Source organism: Nerophis ophidion, linkage group LG03, assembly GCF_033978795.1.
Source record: "Nerophis ophidion isolate RoL-2023_Sa linkage group LG03, RoL_Noph_v1.0, whole genome shotgun sequence".
NCBI lineage: Eukaryota > Metazoa > Chordata > Actinopteri > Syngnathiformes > Syngnathidae > Nerophis > Nerophis ophidion.
The window spans coordinates 39,441,239-39,454,884 of NC_084613.1; the positions used below are offsets into that span (position 1 = coordinate 39,441,239).

Consider the following 13,646-nt stretch of genomic DNA (forward strand, 5'->3'; position numbering starts at 1 on the left):
AATTTTAATTAGTTTCGAGGAAGCGTCGGGAAGCTCTGTTTGACAAAGCAGCTGAATTCGACAAAACACCAGTACCAAAAAATACTGGTACACGGCATCCCTACTTATTAGTATCAAAATTTCTGCTTTTTCCCTCAACTTTTAGCTCTTTTTTCTGACATTTTGTGGTTTATTTCAAAAATATGCTGTGGGCCAACAAAACTCAAGCTGCGGACCACATATAGCCCCCAAGCCACACTTTGGACACCACTGCATTAAAACATTCGCACAAGAGCACACAAAAGTTTTGAAAAACTCAAATTAAGATCACATGCAAAATGTTTATGTATTTCTGTTTAATCCGGACATATCGATAACCTTTTTGAAAAGACTGTATTCTCATGGCTTTTTGGAGGAAACTGTACCTTTAACTGACGCGTATAACTTGTATATCACATATATGTTTGATTCTCACAATAAGTGTTTAATTCCCATGAAAGCCTTGAAAAGGGTATTTTCAGGCAAGAGCCAGCCTTTACATGAACAAACAAGTGAATGCTGAATTAGGTGAGAAGATTATTATTCCCATAACAAGTCAGTTTACCAGTTCGTGGACTTTTGTGGAATGTGTTCCTGCTTGCTGTAGTTTAGTTACAAATAAAACAATATGGGAGAGTTTATTGGTGAAATATCAGTCGACAATGTTGACTTGATGGCCCAATGCGATTATGACAAAACCTGCCGGGATAACAGGTAAAACTTCTTTTGCCTCTCTAAAACAAAGTCAACGTAGTTACACACGAGAAATGTAAAGTTATAAGAAAAACTTCTAATGCAGCAACTTTTTGGAGTGAACATAAACGTTTGGTTGTCTTTTATGAGATGTTTTTTTAGTTGGCTAGTCGTGTGGCTTCTAGTACGGGTCTTACCGATGGTGGAGATGTGTCCAGAGTCGAACTCTCTGTCCGTGAAGCGACGCAACATGCAAGTCTTTCCGACCCCCGAATCGCCGAGCAGGAGCAGCCGGAAGAGAACATCGTACTGCTTCGCCATGGCGGACTATCTAAAATAAAGTTTTAACTGGACGCGAATAACTCTTCCATGTTTACTTTCACCTGTTGTCTTGGCTAATTAAACTGTTGGCGCATGGTAGATTTACTGCAGCTGGGAAATGCCAGTTTCGTGGCACACGTACAAACACAGCAAGTGGAGTGGTAATTTTAATGTATAATAATAAACCTTTGTAGAATATAAATGGATATAATGTAGTAAAAATAAAGTTGATTGCTTCAGCCATTGGCCTTTTTTAATAGGTTAATTGCGAGCTTGTCAGTATTCCCCTGGTCTTTGAAGGCGCCAGTGCATACATCCGTGCGTTCTCGTTATAGTCAGGATAACTTTGGCCAAATATTAGCTGTTTAGTCTTTTGATCCTCGCTCAAATTATTCAACCTCAAAGACAATTTTACCAAACTCTGCTGTACTTCATGAAAAGCTCATGTTGACTTTTGTAAGCGACGTTGGGTCATGAACTTTTACTATTTTTAATAATGCACACGTTAAAAAATGCATCTAAAGAAATTCATGGCATGGAGAACATTCCAACAATTTTCTCTATAATACGCATTCAAGATACAAAGTCTGTTTAATTGAACTAGTTTATTAATCACACAAACTAATAGATTACTTGATTATTAAAATAATCGATAGCTGCGGCGCTATTTGATGTAGCGAATTTTATTGGTCCACCAAACACGTTCGGCAATTTTTTGGCGGGGAACATCCATAAATGGGCCGCAGTCCTAAACATTTCAAATTAAACTATGTAGGCATGGTGGAGATATTAACAAAATGTTGCCATTCCTTATACTTGCGCCAAACGAGCTGATTGGAATTTGATATATTTGTCTTAGATATCTCCTTAACTGGTTGACGTTTCCCTGAAGGGCTTTACGCAAGTCGGCCATTATACGCAAACAATGTAGTCACCAAATTCCTTCCTTCTTATTCTTGATCCTCTTGTGGAGCAGACTGGCTCATGCATACGCATTCGCTGCCTTTGCCATTTGCAATACAAAGTAGCGTATAGTTCTAACAAATCTGTCAGTAGACTCTGAAAGTGCAAAAACTACAACATTGATGACGGGGAGAAGCCACAATCAAAGTTGAGGCACGTAAATAAGGCCGCCCAAAAACATGCATTCTAAAGAGATGTTCAGAAAGCAGCTTGGAAACAGTCTGTAAAACAATCCTCGCAAGGTTTTGAACAAACAAAAATACATTGTTATGTAGAACCCAAGGAACCTTTTTTCTAAAATGGCACCGCTGTAATGGCTGCTGTTGGCAGGAGGTCTGTGCTCTTGTGTCATCCTTTTGTGTTCCTGGTGTTTCCTTCTTGCTTTCATGCGTTGTTTCCCTTTTGCTTCGGTACCCTTTAGAACTGTGTGACAAGGGGTGGCAGTTTCGTGACTTCTGCAGTGCTATTTTGTGAACTTCTGGATCTGCCTCCCGGACGCCTTGTGCCATGGAGACCAACTGTTGGGTCTCTGCTACACCAGAGTCCGTTTGGAGAGACTGGAGGAGATGCGGATGAAGAGACAGGTCCGCGGAGCTGGCCCTGAGCGCCGGGACGGACAAGCTTCAGTCTCTTGGCTAAATGAGCAGGTATCGGACACCTCGGTCTCTTTAGACGCAGCCTCACTCATCCATGTGGCCTGAACACTGGCCGAGTTAGTGGGCGGCCGAGAGTGGAATCGGCCCTCTTGGTTGTATTGTTGGGTCTGCTACTGTCTTTGGCCATGCTCCCCTCACCCCAGCAGACGATGGCGTTAAACACAGCAGAGGACACCACAGTGTTTGTTGTTTTTTGTACTTTTGTAGCTGGTTGCATCAGTTCTGCTCTTTTAATGTTTCCCTCTCACAAAAATGTTTATGTGTGCTATGGTCATGAGGTTTTTTTTCTTGGCCTCAGTCTGGACTCCCTTTCCAAGGGCCCAAGCTTAGACTGATTTTCTTTATTCCCACACCCACCTCCCTCCCCAGCGTTCACCTGTTTGGTAAGGGGCGCAGGAAGTTTGCAGACCCGTTAGCGATCCTGTTCTGTCTGCCTGTAATGTTCAGAGGTGGGTAGTTAGGCGCTACATTTACTCCGTTACATCTACTTGAGTAACTTTTGGGATACATTGTACTTCTAAGAGTAGTTTTTATGCAACATACTTTTACTTGAGTATATTTATAGAGAAGGAACGCTACTTTTACTCCGCTCCATTTATCTACATTCAGCTCGCTACTCGCTTTTTTTTTTATCGATTCTTAATGTTTGTTTTGGTTTTTCAACATAGGATCTACGCATGCCTGCGTTTCACCAATCACATGCAGTCACTGGTGACGTTGGACCAAACAAACAGAGCCAGGCAGTCACATGACCGTCACACGTGAAACCCGACTTAAGCAAGTTGAAAAACGTATTCGGGTGTTACCATTTAATGGTCAATTGTACGGAATATGAACTGTACTGTGCAGTCTACTAATAAAAGTTTCAATCAATCAATCAAAAGTGCAAATGAAAAAAGACACTTTTTATTTCAACCGTACTTCCCGTCCTAAGCTTAAAGACTGATCGCACGGTTCCTGTCTTCACAATAAAAGTGCCGCTCCATCGCGCCTGCGCTAACAAAATAAGAGTCTCCGAAAGCCAGTGCAAATAAGCTAGCAAACTACGAAGTTTGCCGGCAATGTATTTCTTGTAAAGTGTATAAAAACGAATATGGAAGCTGGACAAATAAGATGTTAAAAACCAACGAGTTTCATGTGGTATTAGACGGAAAGGAGGAACTTTTTTTTTCTCCTCCATTTGAAAACGTGAACGTTATCAAAACTACAATGCAAGTCATCAGAATCAGGTAATACACCAACTTATATTCTTGTCTTCATGAAAGATAGGAATCTATATGTTAAACATGCATGTATATTCATTAAAACACCTTTAACATGTCAACAAAAACGGCAAAATAAATAAATATAAATTATATACTGTATATATGAATTTATGATTAACGTTGAAAAACTTATTGGGGTGTTACCAATTAGTGGTCAATTGTACGGAATATGTACTGTACTGTGCAATCTACTAATGCAAGTTTCAATCAATCAATCAATCATTGAATGCCTACTGAGCCAATGGTGCTGTTAAGTTATTGTGGCTCAATGTGCCTTAATTTTTTTTATTTTAATGTACTATTATTTAATATATATTATTGTTTTAGTTGCTTAAGAGATATTCCTGGCTCTGATTTTGCTCGTTGCTATTTTTATGTTTTTGTGCATTATTTGTTGCTGTAATCATTAAACAAACAGGCTACTCATCAGTTACTCAGTACTTGAGTAGTTTTTTCACAACATACTTTTTACTTTTACTCAAGTAAATATTAGGGTGACTACTCCTTACTTTTACTTGAGTAATAAATCTCTAAAGTAACAGTACTCTTACTTGAGTACAATTTCTGGCTACTCTACCCACCTCTGGTAATGTTTGTCTGATCTTGAATGGGATTGTTCTAAAAATCTAAATTTCCCCTCGGGGATTATTAAAATTTTTCTGATTCTGAAGTGTTTTAAACGGAATAAAAAATCATAATAGGACCCCTTTAAAGAGAACACACACAAAATGTTTCCACAAGACATGAAACCAGGCTGTCATAAATACATCCGATAAGGATACAAGTTTTATTTATTGTCATAACAAAGGTATGTCTTAACTTGCAAGACACCTGTTGGCAGTATGTGCAACATACCTGTAATTTCCACAGAATGGAACAAAAATTGATAACATAAACACTAGTTGTTTACCTCTGAGAAAAGGAAAAAATAGAGAAAGAAACATTCCCAGCACAAGCAAATATTTCCAGGGAAGTTTTTTTCTTAGCAAAACTGACACCATTTATGATTAGATTATATGCTAAACATTGAGCCAAAAATCCATTCATAAAAATAAAGTTAACTGCATTGTGTAACATTCAGTATCGATTAGGTGATTTTTCTTTAATACTCTTTCATTCTGTCTGATAGTAATAAAAATAAAGGGAAAAATAAATAGATGAACTAGTCGCAATAAAACAAGAACTCAACCTGTGTTGGAAAATCTCAAGCCAAACATAACTGACATCAATTTTGGTGGATCACTATAAATAAGGGATTCAATTAATTTCACAAACATTTTCAAAACACAAAACCTTAGCCATATACAATGAGTAAGGAGAGTCACATTTTGCATAACATCACATTCTTTTGAAAAAAATATTAATATTCAAAAGGTAAACTATTTCCAATTGCCATTTTTTTCAAAGCAACACCTCCCAAAAATTGCAGTGGTTGTCCGACTCAACGCCTCATACCTTTTCATCTCCACATTCGTTAAAGAACGTCATTGTGAGGTTTGAAAAGTGTCAAGTTCTTCAAAACTGCAGAGCTGCCTCACTTTGGGAGGGAAGAGGAAGGGGGAGCACGCTAGGACAAGAGGAGAGGAGGGATGACAGAATGTTTAGAAAGGTCGTAGCATTTGATACACAATATTGCACCTCTTTCACACAGTCTACACTTCCTCGCCTCCTGACTGACGTAAGAAGAAGGCAGGGCTGAATGAACACAGCTAAGAGGAGTTTCAGGCTGGTGGGCAAAAAACAAAACCTTAACAAGTCTGTTGAAAAATCTAGCTCGGCTCCACGCGCAGCCTTTTCCTGTTGGGCGGCTCTTCAGGCTCTGATTCCGAGCTGGAGTCGGAGCCGCCATCGAAGGCCGATACCGCGCTCCCTTTGCGGTTTGTGTACAAGCTGCTGTCAGAGGAGTAGTTGGTTTGGAGCTGATTGTTCCCCTTGGCCTTCTCGAGAGCTCGAACTGTAATGAGCAAGCTCATCACAAAAGGCTGCACAATGTATCATATTTGCCCTAAAGTGGAACCTCCATGTCTTCAACACTGTTCAATGTAGTAATAAGTTCTATGGTTATCATTACAGTTTTCCTCTTTGTACGTCTCCAAATAGTAAATTTTTAGAGGCATTTGACTTTGGAGGTCCCATTTTTTTGGGTTAAATTCTGTGTGTGTGTGTGTATATATATATATATATATATATATATATATATATATATATATATATATATATATATATATATATATATATATATATATATACACATATATATATATATATATATATATATATATATATATATATATATATATATATAGTATATATATGTTCTACATACCCTGCTGCTCCAGCAGTGCATTCTGCTTCTTTAAGTCATCAATGTCTTGCTGGTGAGTGTGGTTTTTTCGTCTCATGTACTGGATGTACTCGGTTGCTTTGTCAAGAATCTGTGCTCGGGAAGCCTGTTTAACAGAGTTCTATCAACAGACAAGTTTAGTAATCGATAAAGTGGTACAGTGGCAGCAACAGCACAAAACAATAAATAGTGCCGTATTTTCCGGACTATAAGTCGCAGTTTTTTTCATAGTTTGGCCGATGGTGCGACATATACTCCGGAGCGACTTATGTGTGAAATTATTAACACATTACCGTAAAATATCAAATAAAATTATTCATCTCATTCGCGCAAGAGACGAAGAAAATGTCAGCAATCGTCACACACACGTCAACCAATAAGAATTTGGCGGGGGAGGGCCATGGCAGAAGTGCATTGTGGGTCATAGAATGCTAACTGCTACATGCTACTGCCGTAGCTATTAAAATGAATCATTTCATCGTTTGCGGTAACTTATGAAAACTGAGAAGGGCTAAACAAAAATGGCACCGAAAAGTAAATCATGTACTGCAGATTACAAGCTGGACGTAGTGAAATATGCAGTAGAAAACGACAAGATGAAGCGGCGCATACTTTTGGAGTTGGCAGAGTTGTTTAGAAGCGACATCAAGGAAGAAGATTTCATCGGATTTAGCGATTAGGAGTGACAGATTGTTTGGTAAACTATATATAGCATGTTCTATATGTTATAGTTATTTGAATGACTCTTACCATAATATGTTACGTTAACATACCAGGCACGTTCTCAGTTTGTTATTTATGCGTCATATAACGTACACTTATTCAGCCTGTTGTTCACTTTTCTTTATTTATTTTAAATTGCCTTTCAAATGTCTATTTGAGTCACTAGAGAAAAGCGCTATATAAATATAATTCACTTCACTTATTCTGGGTGTTGGATTTGATCAAATACATTTCCCCCAAAAATGAGACTTATACTCCAGTGCGACGTATACATGTTTTTTTCCTTCTTTATTATATGCATTTTCGGCCGGTGCGACGTATACTCCGGAGCGACTTATAATCCGAAAAATACAGTACTCAACAACCAATTTATTAGGTACACGTCTTTGAAGTCACAATGTTGTTGTTTTTTATCAAGCAGCACAGTTAAGTTCACTTTGGTATGGATTTAGTTGTAAAGACGTAACGGTACCCAAATAACTAGGGATGTCCAATAATGGCTTTTTTAAAACTGATATCCATCACTTCATCCAGCACTACATTTCCAATAGCAATGCCAATTTATGCAGCAGCTCCTCGTTCATACTAATGCGAGTCACATCTTGTCATGGAATGAATTAACACAATCTAACAAAAACAATTCTGTACAAAATAAGATATACAAAATTACTCCTTTTTTTGTAATTCCTGTCACAAACTTCTCTATCTCTTTGCATTCGTTGCCTCTATACACATGTTCTGTGTACTTACTCCAGCTCCTGGGTTGAATAGGGAGTCTGTTGATTAGATTGAGCATTGTTGCCACCTAGTCTCAGGCGTGAGTATTATTCTAAGATGAATACTAGAGTAAAGACAAATTATAAAAACCTCCCCTGCTGCGTGTGACCCCTCAGCGCAACCCTCAGAGTCCCAACTCACTACTGTTTATCCACTAACTCAGGGATTTTCAAACTTTGGTATGTGTACTACTATTGGTACGTGGGATCCATCTAGTGAAAAGCCAAAGAATCACTTAAGTTAGTGTTTTATTTTCCTATATTCAGTGTTACTGTTCAAACTACATCTTATCTTACAGTAGCCAAATATATTGAATATACTTGTCAAATAAAACCTTTGCTTTGTTTTTAATGAACACTTAGGTCTACGATGCTAAAGGTCTACGATGCTAATGTATTTTAATGTTGGTCATTATGGCAGTACTTGGAGCAAAGTTTTTTTCTGAGGTGGTACTTGGTCAAAAAAGTTTGAGCGCCACTGCAATAACTTAAACTGTAACCTAGACAATACAATCAGTGACATTTTAAACGGGTTAAAAATCTTACAGTTTTGCATGTTAATGTCTTCATGCTTCACTGAGGATGTTATTTTGTCAGGTGGTGCGATTGGTCGGTGGTCCTTAAAAGCACCACAGATTGCTATGGACTGAAGAAAAGTGTATGCATAACTTTCTCCTACTCTGCTACAGATAGACATGTATATGTCCAATTCTTCTTATGCCTCTTTCTTATCAATTTTGTCTCGAGTTTCCCTGAATAGTTTTTGTCAGTACAACAGGTTGCTTTTTATTTTTCTGCAAATAGAAGCTGTGTAACTCCATTTGATTCTTTCTGAGGGTTGATATTAGATTAGAAGTACTGACAAAAGAAACCTTACTTCACTCAATGCAAATTACATATTTACAATACATAGGCAAAACTTGAAAATAATCCCAGAATGTGGACATACTCTCTAGCAAGCTTGTTGGTATGCCGATATCATTGTCAGTATAAAAAATTATATCGATATGATCACATTTTTATGCCAACATTGAGGACATCCGTAAAAATTACCCATTTATACGATCATAAGTGTTCCTCATCAGATGTTTTAGGCTAAATGACAAAAAACAGGTATTATTAAAGTGTGCAACCATTATTGAATATTTCTGATACACAAAGGGCTCCATCCCATACTATAATACAATGCTATAATTTCCTGGTCACCAGTATGGAGCCAGTTACTACTTTAGATTTGGTCTTTCCTTAATGAGTTATGGTACAAAATGAGCACTTCATATTGTCACTCACTCATTATTAGCCCCTTTTCCACTGCAGAAACTTTTCCATGTCCGTGGATTTTCAAAACCACGACTGTGTTTCCACCGTTGCCTCAAGAGGTTGATTGCAGTGGAAATGCTAAACACACAGCTTATCAATACCTTCTTTTAAATGGGTAAACATGTTCTTGATTATAAATATCCTGGGATTTTCAGTGGAAAGGGGTCACATGTTCATGTTGACCAGTCTTTGCACACTCTTTTCTATGAAACATTTCTGGGAGAAAAACAAAAACCTTATTCCTCATTTTCCTTAGTTGGCCTTTTGGCTAAGCAACAGAATCCTCAGCTATCTACAAGAAATGTGTATTCTAGTTTCTGGATTGTTTTTTGATTAAAAACATTCTACGCTAAACACGCCCTATTTCTGAGGAAAAACACACTTTAGAAAAGCTGAGATTTAGCCTACGGGTAAAGTTACAAGACTTGCAATCGAAGTCAAGATTCACCAGGTTTTCGCCTAGATTGCCAAAATACCTGTGGCGGTGGAAACGTGGTTAGTGGTGTGGGCGTGGTCACCATGACATCATCGTATAATTTGCATTGATATGATTTTTTTAACTAAAAAAATGCTTACATAAATCCATCCATTTCCCACCGCTTGACCCTTTTGGGGTCGCTGTATTCGGGGGAAGGCGGGTAACACCCTGGACAAGTCGCCATCTCAGTATTACCTCCATATATATGTTTATATATAAGTATAAATGTTGTCTGTCTATCTGTGTTGGCCCTGCAATTAGGTGGCGGCTTGTCCAGGGTGTACGCAGCCTTCCCAAGTGCAGCAGGGCTAGGCTCCAGCACCCCCCGCAACCCTAAAGGGACAAGCGGTAGAAAATGGATGGATGGATGTATATATATATATATTTAATGTATATATTTATACATATATCAGCATATATATACACATATATATATATATATTTATACATATCCATCCATCCAATAATTTGTATGTATGTATATATATATATTTATATACACATGCTATATGTTTTTAATGGTTGCTGCTTATTGTACAATGTACTTTGTTGAGAATTTGTCAAGTGTCTAGAGACTTTTAGTTGTTAAAAAATGACTAGCAAAACATGTAGCCTCTTTTTGTGGTCTTATTATAGACTGGACTCGTGTTTAGATACTCTACTTCTGTCCCTTAATGTCCGCAAGGAAAGAAGTTCAGTGCAGCAAGCATGACGTCCGCAGGAACGTCTCGGTATATTAAACTATGCCCACATCGCAGACATGCTGCCTCCACTGCAGACTATCTTAAGCGTATTGTTAATTAGTCATAACATCCTTGTCGAACAGACTTCGACTACCAAAGGTAGGTCGGCGGTAAAAGTTTTGGTACATCACATACTTGGCAAATAATAGGCTAAATATGGCCATTCATACTGAAACAACCTGCTGGTGGTAATGTTTTATGTTCCTGAAATTTTCATCTGACGTACATTGTTCCCATGTTCTGAACACACCATCAGTGCCTCAAAAAGGGATTGGCAGAAAATGAGAAATGGTTGTGTGTCTGGAGAAGCACGGAGGCGTACGTGTTTAAACGGGAGGGAATACTGTGGAATTGGGCTGGCGATTAGCCTATAGATTGGCAATAAAAGTTGGACTTTGTGTGACTTCTTCTGGAGTCCAAAATACATGATAAAACTTTAATTTATTTTCATGTAAAAACCCTCTTTTTTAAGATGTGCCGGCTATAATTTTGCTGTGGCTGTGTGCCACGGTCAGTGACATTAAGGCGAAGCCCTGGTCCAGATTTGCATGTAATAACAGACTTGTCTATTTTATTAAAACCCCTTGAGTACATGCTACGTTGTGTATGGAAAAATTGACAATACAAAATCATTGAAAATATACAGGCATATTGAATGTAAAGTATTTTGAAAATACATACTTCAATCCCCACCTTTTCTCCTTGCAGTGCAGGCACAGAGTCTCGTAAACTGTGAAAGCTGTCTTTAATGTGGTCCCTGCGTTTGCGCTCCAGCGCGTTGTGATGTGCTCGCTTGTCTGCCTGTAAAAGGCAAAGTTAAATTAACTGGTGCAAAGCACTTTCAATACATTCCTCATGTTTGTGCATTTAATGAATGTGCAAGATATCACCAAGCAAAGTGCTGGGCTGCAATGGTTGCCTACAACTTAATTCCACTTTATTTGCCTGATTTGGGTTTTTAATAGAACAAAAACGAGCATTTAAGGTTTAGGGAGTTAAGATGTTTGTATGGATTAGAGTACATACAAGAATATTTGTCTTGAAATCTCTTTTGTTACTACACCAAGAATTAAAGTAAAGTACCAATGATTGTCACACACAAACACACTAGGTGTGGCGAAATTAAATCCCATCCAATGTTTTTTCCTTCCAAATAATCGATAATTTCATATTGTCGTTCGTTGAGCCAATGAATAATCAAGTAATAGATCAACCTTGTCCATGAACCAGGGGAAATTGCATTGAAAGTATCAATATTCATAATAATGATTTTTCTGAATTGGAATTGATCGCCCGAGTGCAGCTGGGATTGAGTCCAGCAACCCCGGTAGTTATTTTGTCTTTCGGTCATGGCGAAAAAATAATTTGTACTACTTGGCTGCCACCAGCAGAGGTGCTGTTAATTCGACTAGTTTGTGGTTTGGCAAATGTCAACTCAGGCCTAAATTAGCAACTCCTCAGCACAACACCGGCATTAAGAATGGAGTGCATGAGGATCCACCACATTATAAATATAAAAATAATTGATTAGGACTTTCTCCCCAAAGTTGATTAATTAAATTTAGACCAATACCAATCCCTAATTTCATTTAAACCGCAGAGTCAAGCAGGATGCAAACAAAGATAAGGTTAACGGAACAGAACGACCCTCCGTGCTCAGGCAGTGTAACGTCAAACATCATCAATGCGAAACCTGAGTGTACCGATATATTTCTTTGTTGACGAAAATCTATAATGTGGCATTTTCCTATTATTGATTTGCAGGAAGTTTCCTTGTCAGACAAAATGCGCACGTGCACAAATAATTTACCACAATTACATTTGTGCACCAAACTGAATGGTAATACCCTATGCAAATTAAAGCATGCAAAACGACAAGTTATCTAATTATTGTGTTAAGGTGTGGAAAAATGAGCCTAAACATCACGTTTAGGAGATGAAGGCTTGACAGGCCTGCAAGCAGTGTGTGGCTTTATGAGCAAGAGCTTAAACAAGAGGGGGAGGGGAATCTACGGCTCAGAGAAATAACTAGATCGAGGATGTGGCATGACATTATGCATACATTAATTAGGAAGGATATAATACATAAACATGCACGTATTTCACTAAGCAAATATCACTGTCACATGCTGTAAAGGGGGTGCAGGGAACTACACAAGTACAACATCAAAACAGCAGTCTCTGTCGGCATCGTATTGGAACACGAATCGACATCAATTATTTTAAGAAAGGTTTTGCACTTAATGACCAAAATTCGACGCAATACTAGGCACGATTACGCGAACGTGATAAGCACTGTCGCACTCGGTTAGCAGTATGGGTCATTCTATATTGATCATAATATTGCTATTCTAATTGCATATTAAGCAAAGCGTGACTTTAAAGCACACAATTGGAATGAGGTAATATTCTTAAATAAATCTAGGAAACTTAACCGCTCACATGGGCTGCCCTTGCTGTAAGCGCGTACAATAGTTGTTACTAACGTGTCATCGAGGTAGGTGGTTTAATATTTATCTACGGGCTTTCTAAACTGATCTAACTCGCATGTCAGTCTTCAGAATATATTCATAGCAACCGGACAGCTTTTGTTTTAACAGTTGGGTATGTACTACGAGAATACAAGACCAAATCTAAAAATGTTTTAAACACCAAGTCGACGCCTCAACTTCATCGGAATGTGTCCTTCATATTTTAATAGCACACCAAACGGTAAGAACTGAGACTGAAAGATAGTTTCCAAAGAGTTTTGACTGTTGGTTGAAAGAGTCTAGGAGTTAGCCTGCTAGCTGGCTAGCTCGGTGTAACTCACACGGGCTGTGGCTACAAAGTTGCTGCTGAGCTAGCGGACTGTAGCTGCTTTCTAAGGGAAACTGAGACACATACATCGCTGTCGACTTCGATGTCATCGTTTTCGCTCATTCTTCGGTAAAGGCGTGTGCGGAAAAGAAAATAAGCAGCTGTTAAAACAAAGCGGGGCAGAGGCAAATGGAATCTTGCGCAAAGCTCTGCTACAGCAGAGACATGACGATCGACGTTTTCTTCACATGTGATTCGCCTACACATGGATCGGAAAACATCCAACACGCATGCGCAGACACCACAAGGCACTGTGGGTAGTGAGATAACGCTGAACCCTACACCAACCGCTTCTTAAATCTGTATTGCCCACAATCCAAATGGTTTACATTTGACCCATTACAACAGTGGTCCCTGATAACCGGGCCGCGGCTCGATTGGTACCGGGTCGCAGAAAAATGTTCTCTTCATTAAAAAGATACATATATATATAAATTTGTTGTAGTCATTAAATCAACATGATAAACTCAAAATACACTTACAATTA

General features: G+C 38.5%; 2 protein-coding genes across 5 annotated transcripts in view; both read right to left on the minus strand.

The window, feature by feature from the left end:
- Window positions 1-1,154, minus strand: part of gpx2 (glutathione peroxidase 2) — a 47,322-nt gene extending 46,168 nt beyond the window's left edge. Inside the window, exon 1 of one of the 2 annotated variants that reach the window (XM_061895120.1) lies at window positions 909-1,154. In XM_061895120.1, the coding sequence (XP_061751104.1) occupies window positions 909-1,032 (124 nt within the window). In that variant the 5' untranslated portion in view covers window positions 1,033-1,154. The remainder of the gene's footprint in view (window positions 1-908) is intronic. The other variant, XM_061895121.1, reaches the window with a different exon arrangement.
- Window positions 1,155-4,676: 3,522 nt separating this feature from the next.
- On the minus strand, window positions 4,677-13,392 carry LOC133549574 (protein max-like). 3 transcript variants are annotated; one of them, XM_061895131.1, is made up of 4 exons: window positions 13,187-13,392; window positions 10,982-11,101; window positions 6,243-6,381; window positions 4,677-5,483 (listed from the first exon to the last, which is right to left on the minus strand). In XM_061895131.1, the coding sequence occupies exons 1-4, from the start codon at window positions 13,364-13,366 to the stop codon at window positions 5,401-5,403; spliced, it is 522 nt and encodes a 173-aa protein (XP_061751115.1). In that variant the 5' UTR covers window positions 13,367-13,392; the 3' UTR covers window positions 4,677-5,400. The 3 variants fall into 3 exon arrangements, with proteins under 3 accessions (XP_061751115.1, XP_061751113.1, XP_061751114.1); XM_061895129.1 differs by having other exon boundaries at window positions 4,677-5,870; window positions 13,187-13,390; XM_061895130.1 differs by having other exon boundaries at window positions 4,677-5,870; window positions 10,994-11,101; window positions 13,187-13,389.
- Window positions 13,393-13,646: the final 254 nt, after the last annotated feature.

What these genes read in the sequence shown, in the direction of transcription:
- LOC133549574 (XM_061895129.1), bottom strand. Translation starts at nt 13,366, where the DNA reads ATGTGTAGGCGAATCACATGTGAAGAAAACGTCGATCGTCATGTCTCT. An exon ending in ACATCGAAGTCGACAGCGAT is followed by an intron (nt 11,102 to 13,186) that starts GTATGTGTCTCA and finishes TGCCTTTTACAG; the next exon opens with GCAGACAAGCGAGCACATCA. An exon ending in GAGAAAAGGTGGGGATTGAA is followed by an intron (nt 6,382 to 10,981) that starts GTATGTATTTTC and finishes GTCTGTTGATAG; the next exon opens with AACTCTGTTAAACAGGCTTC.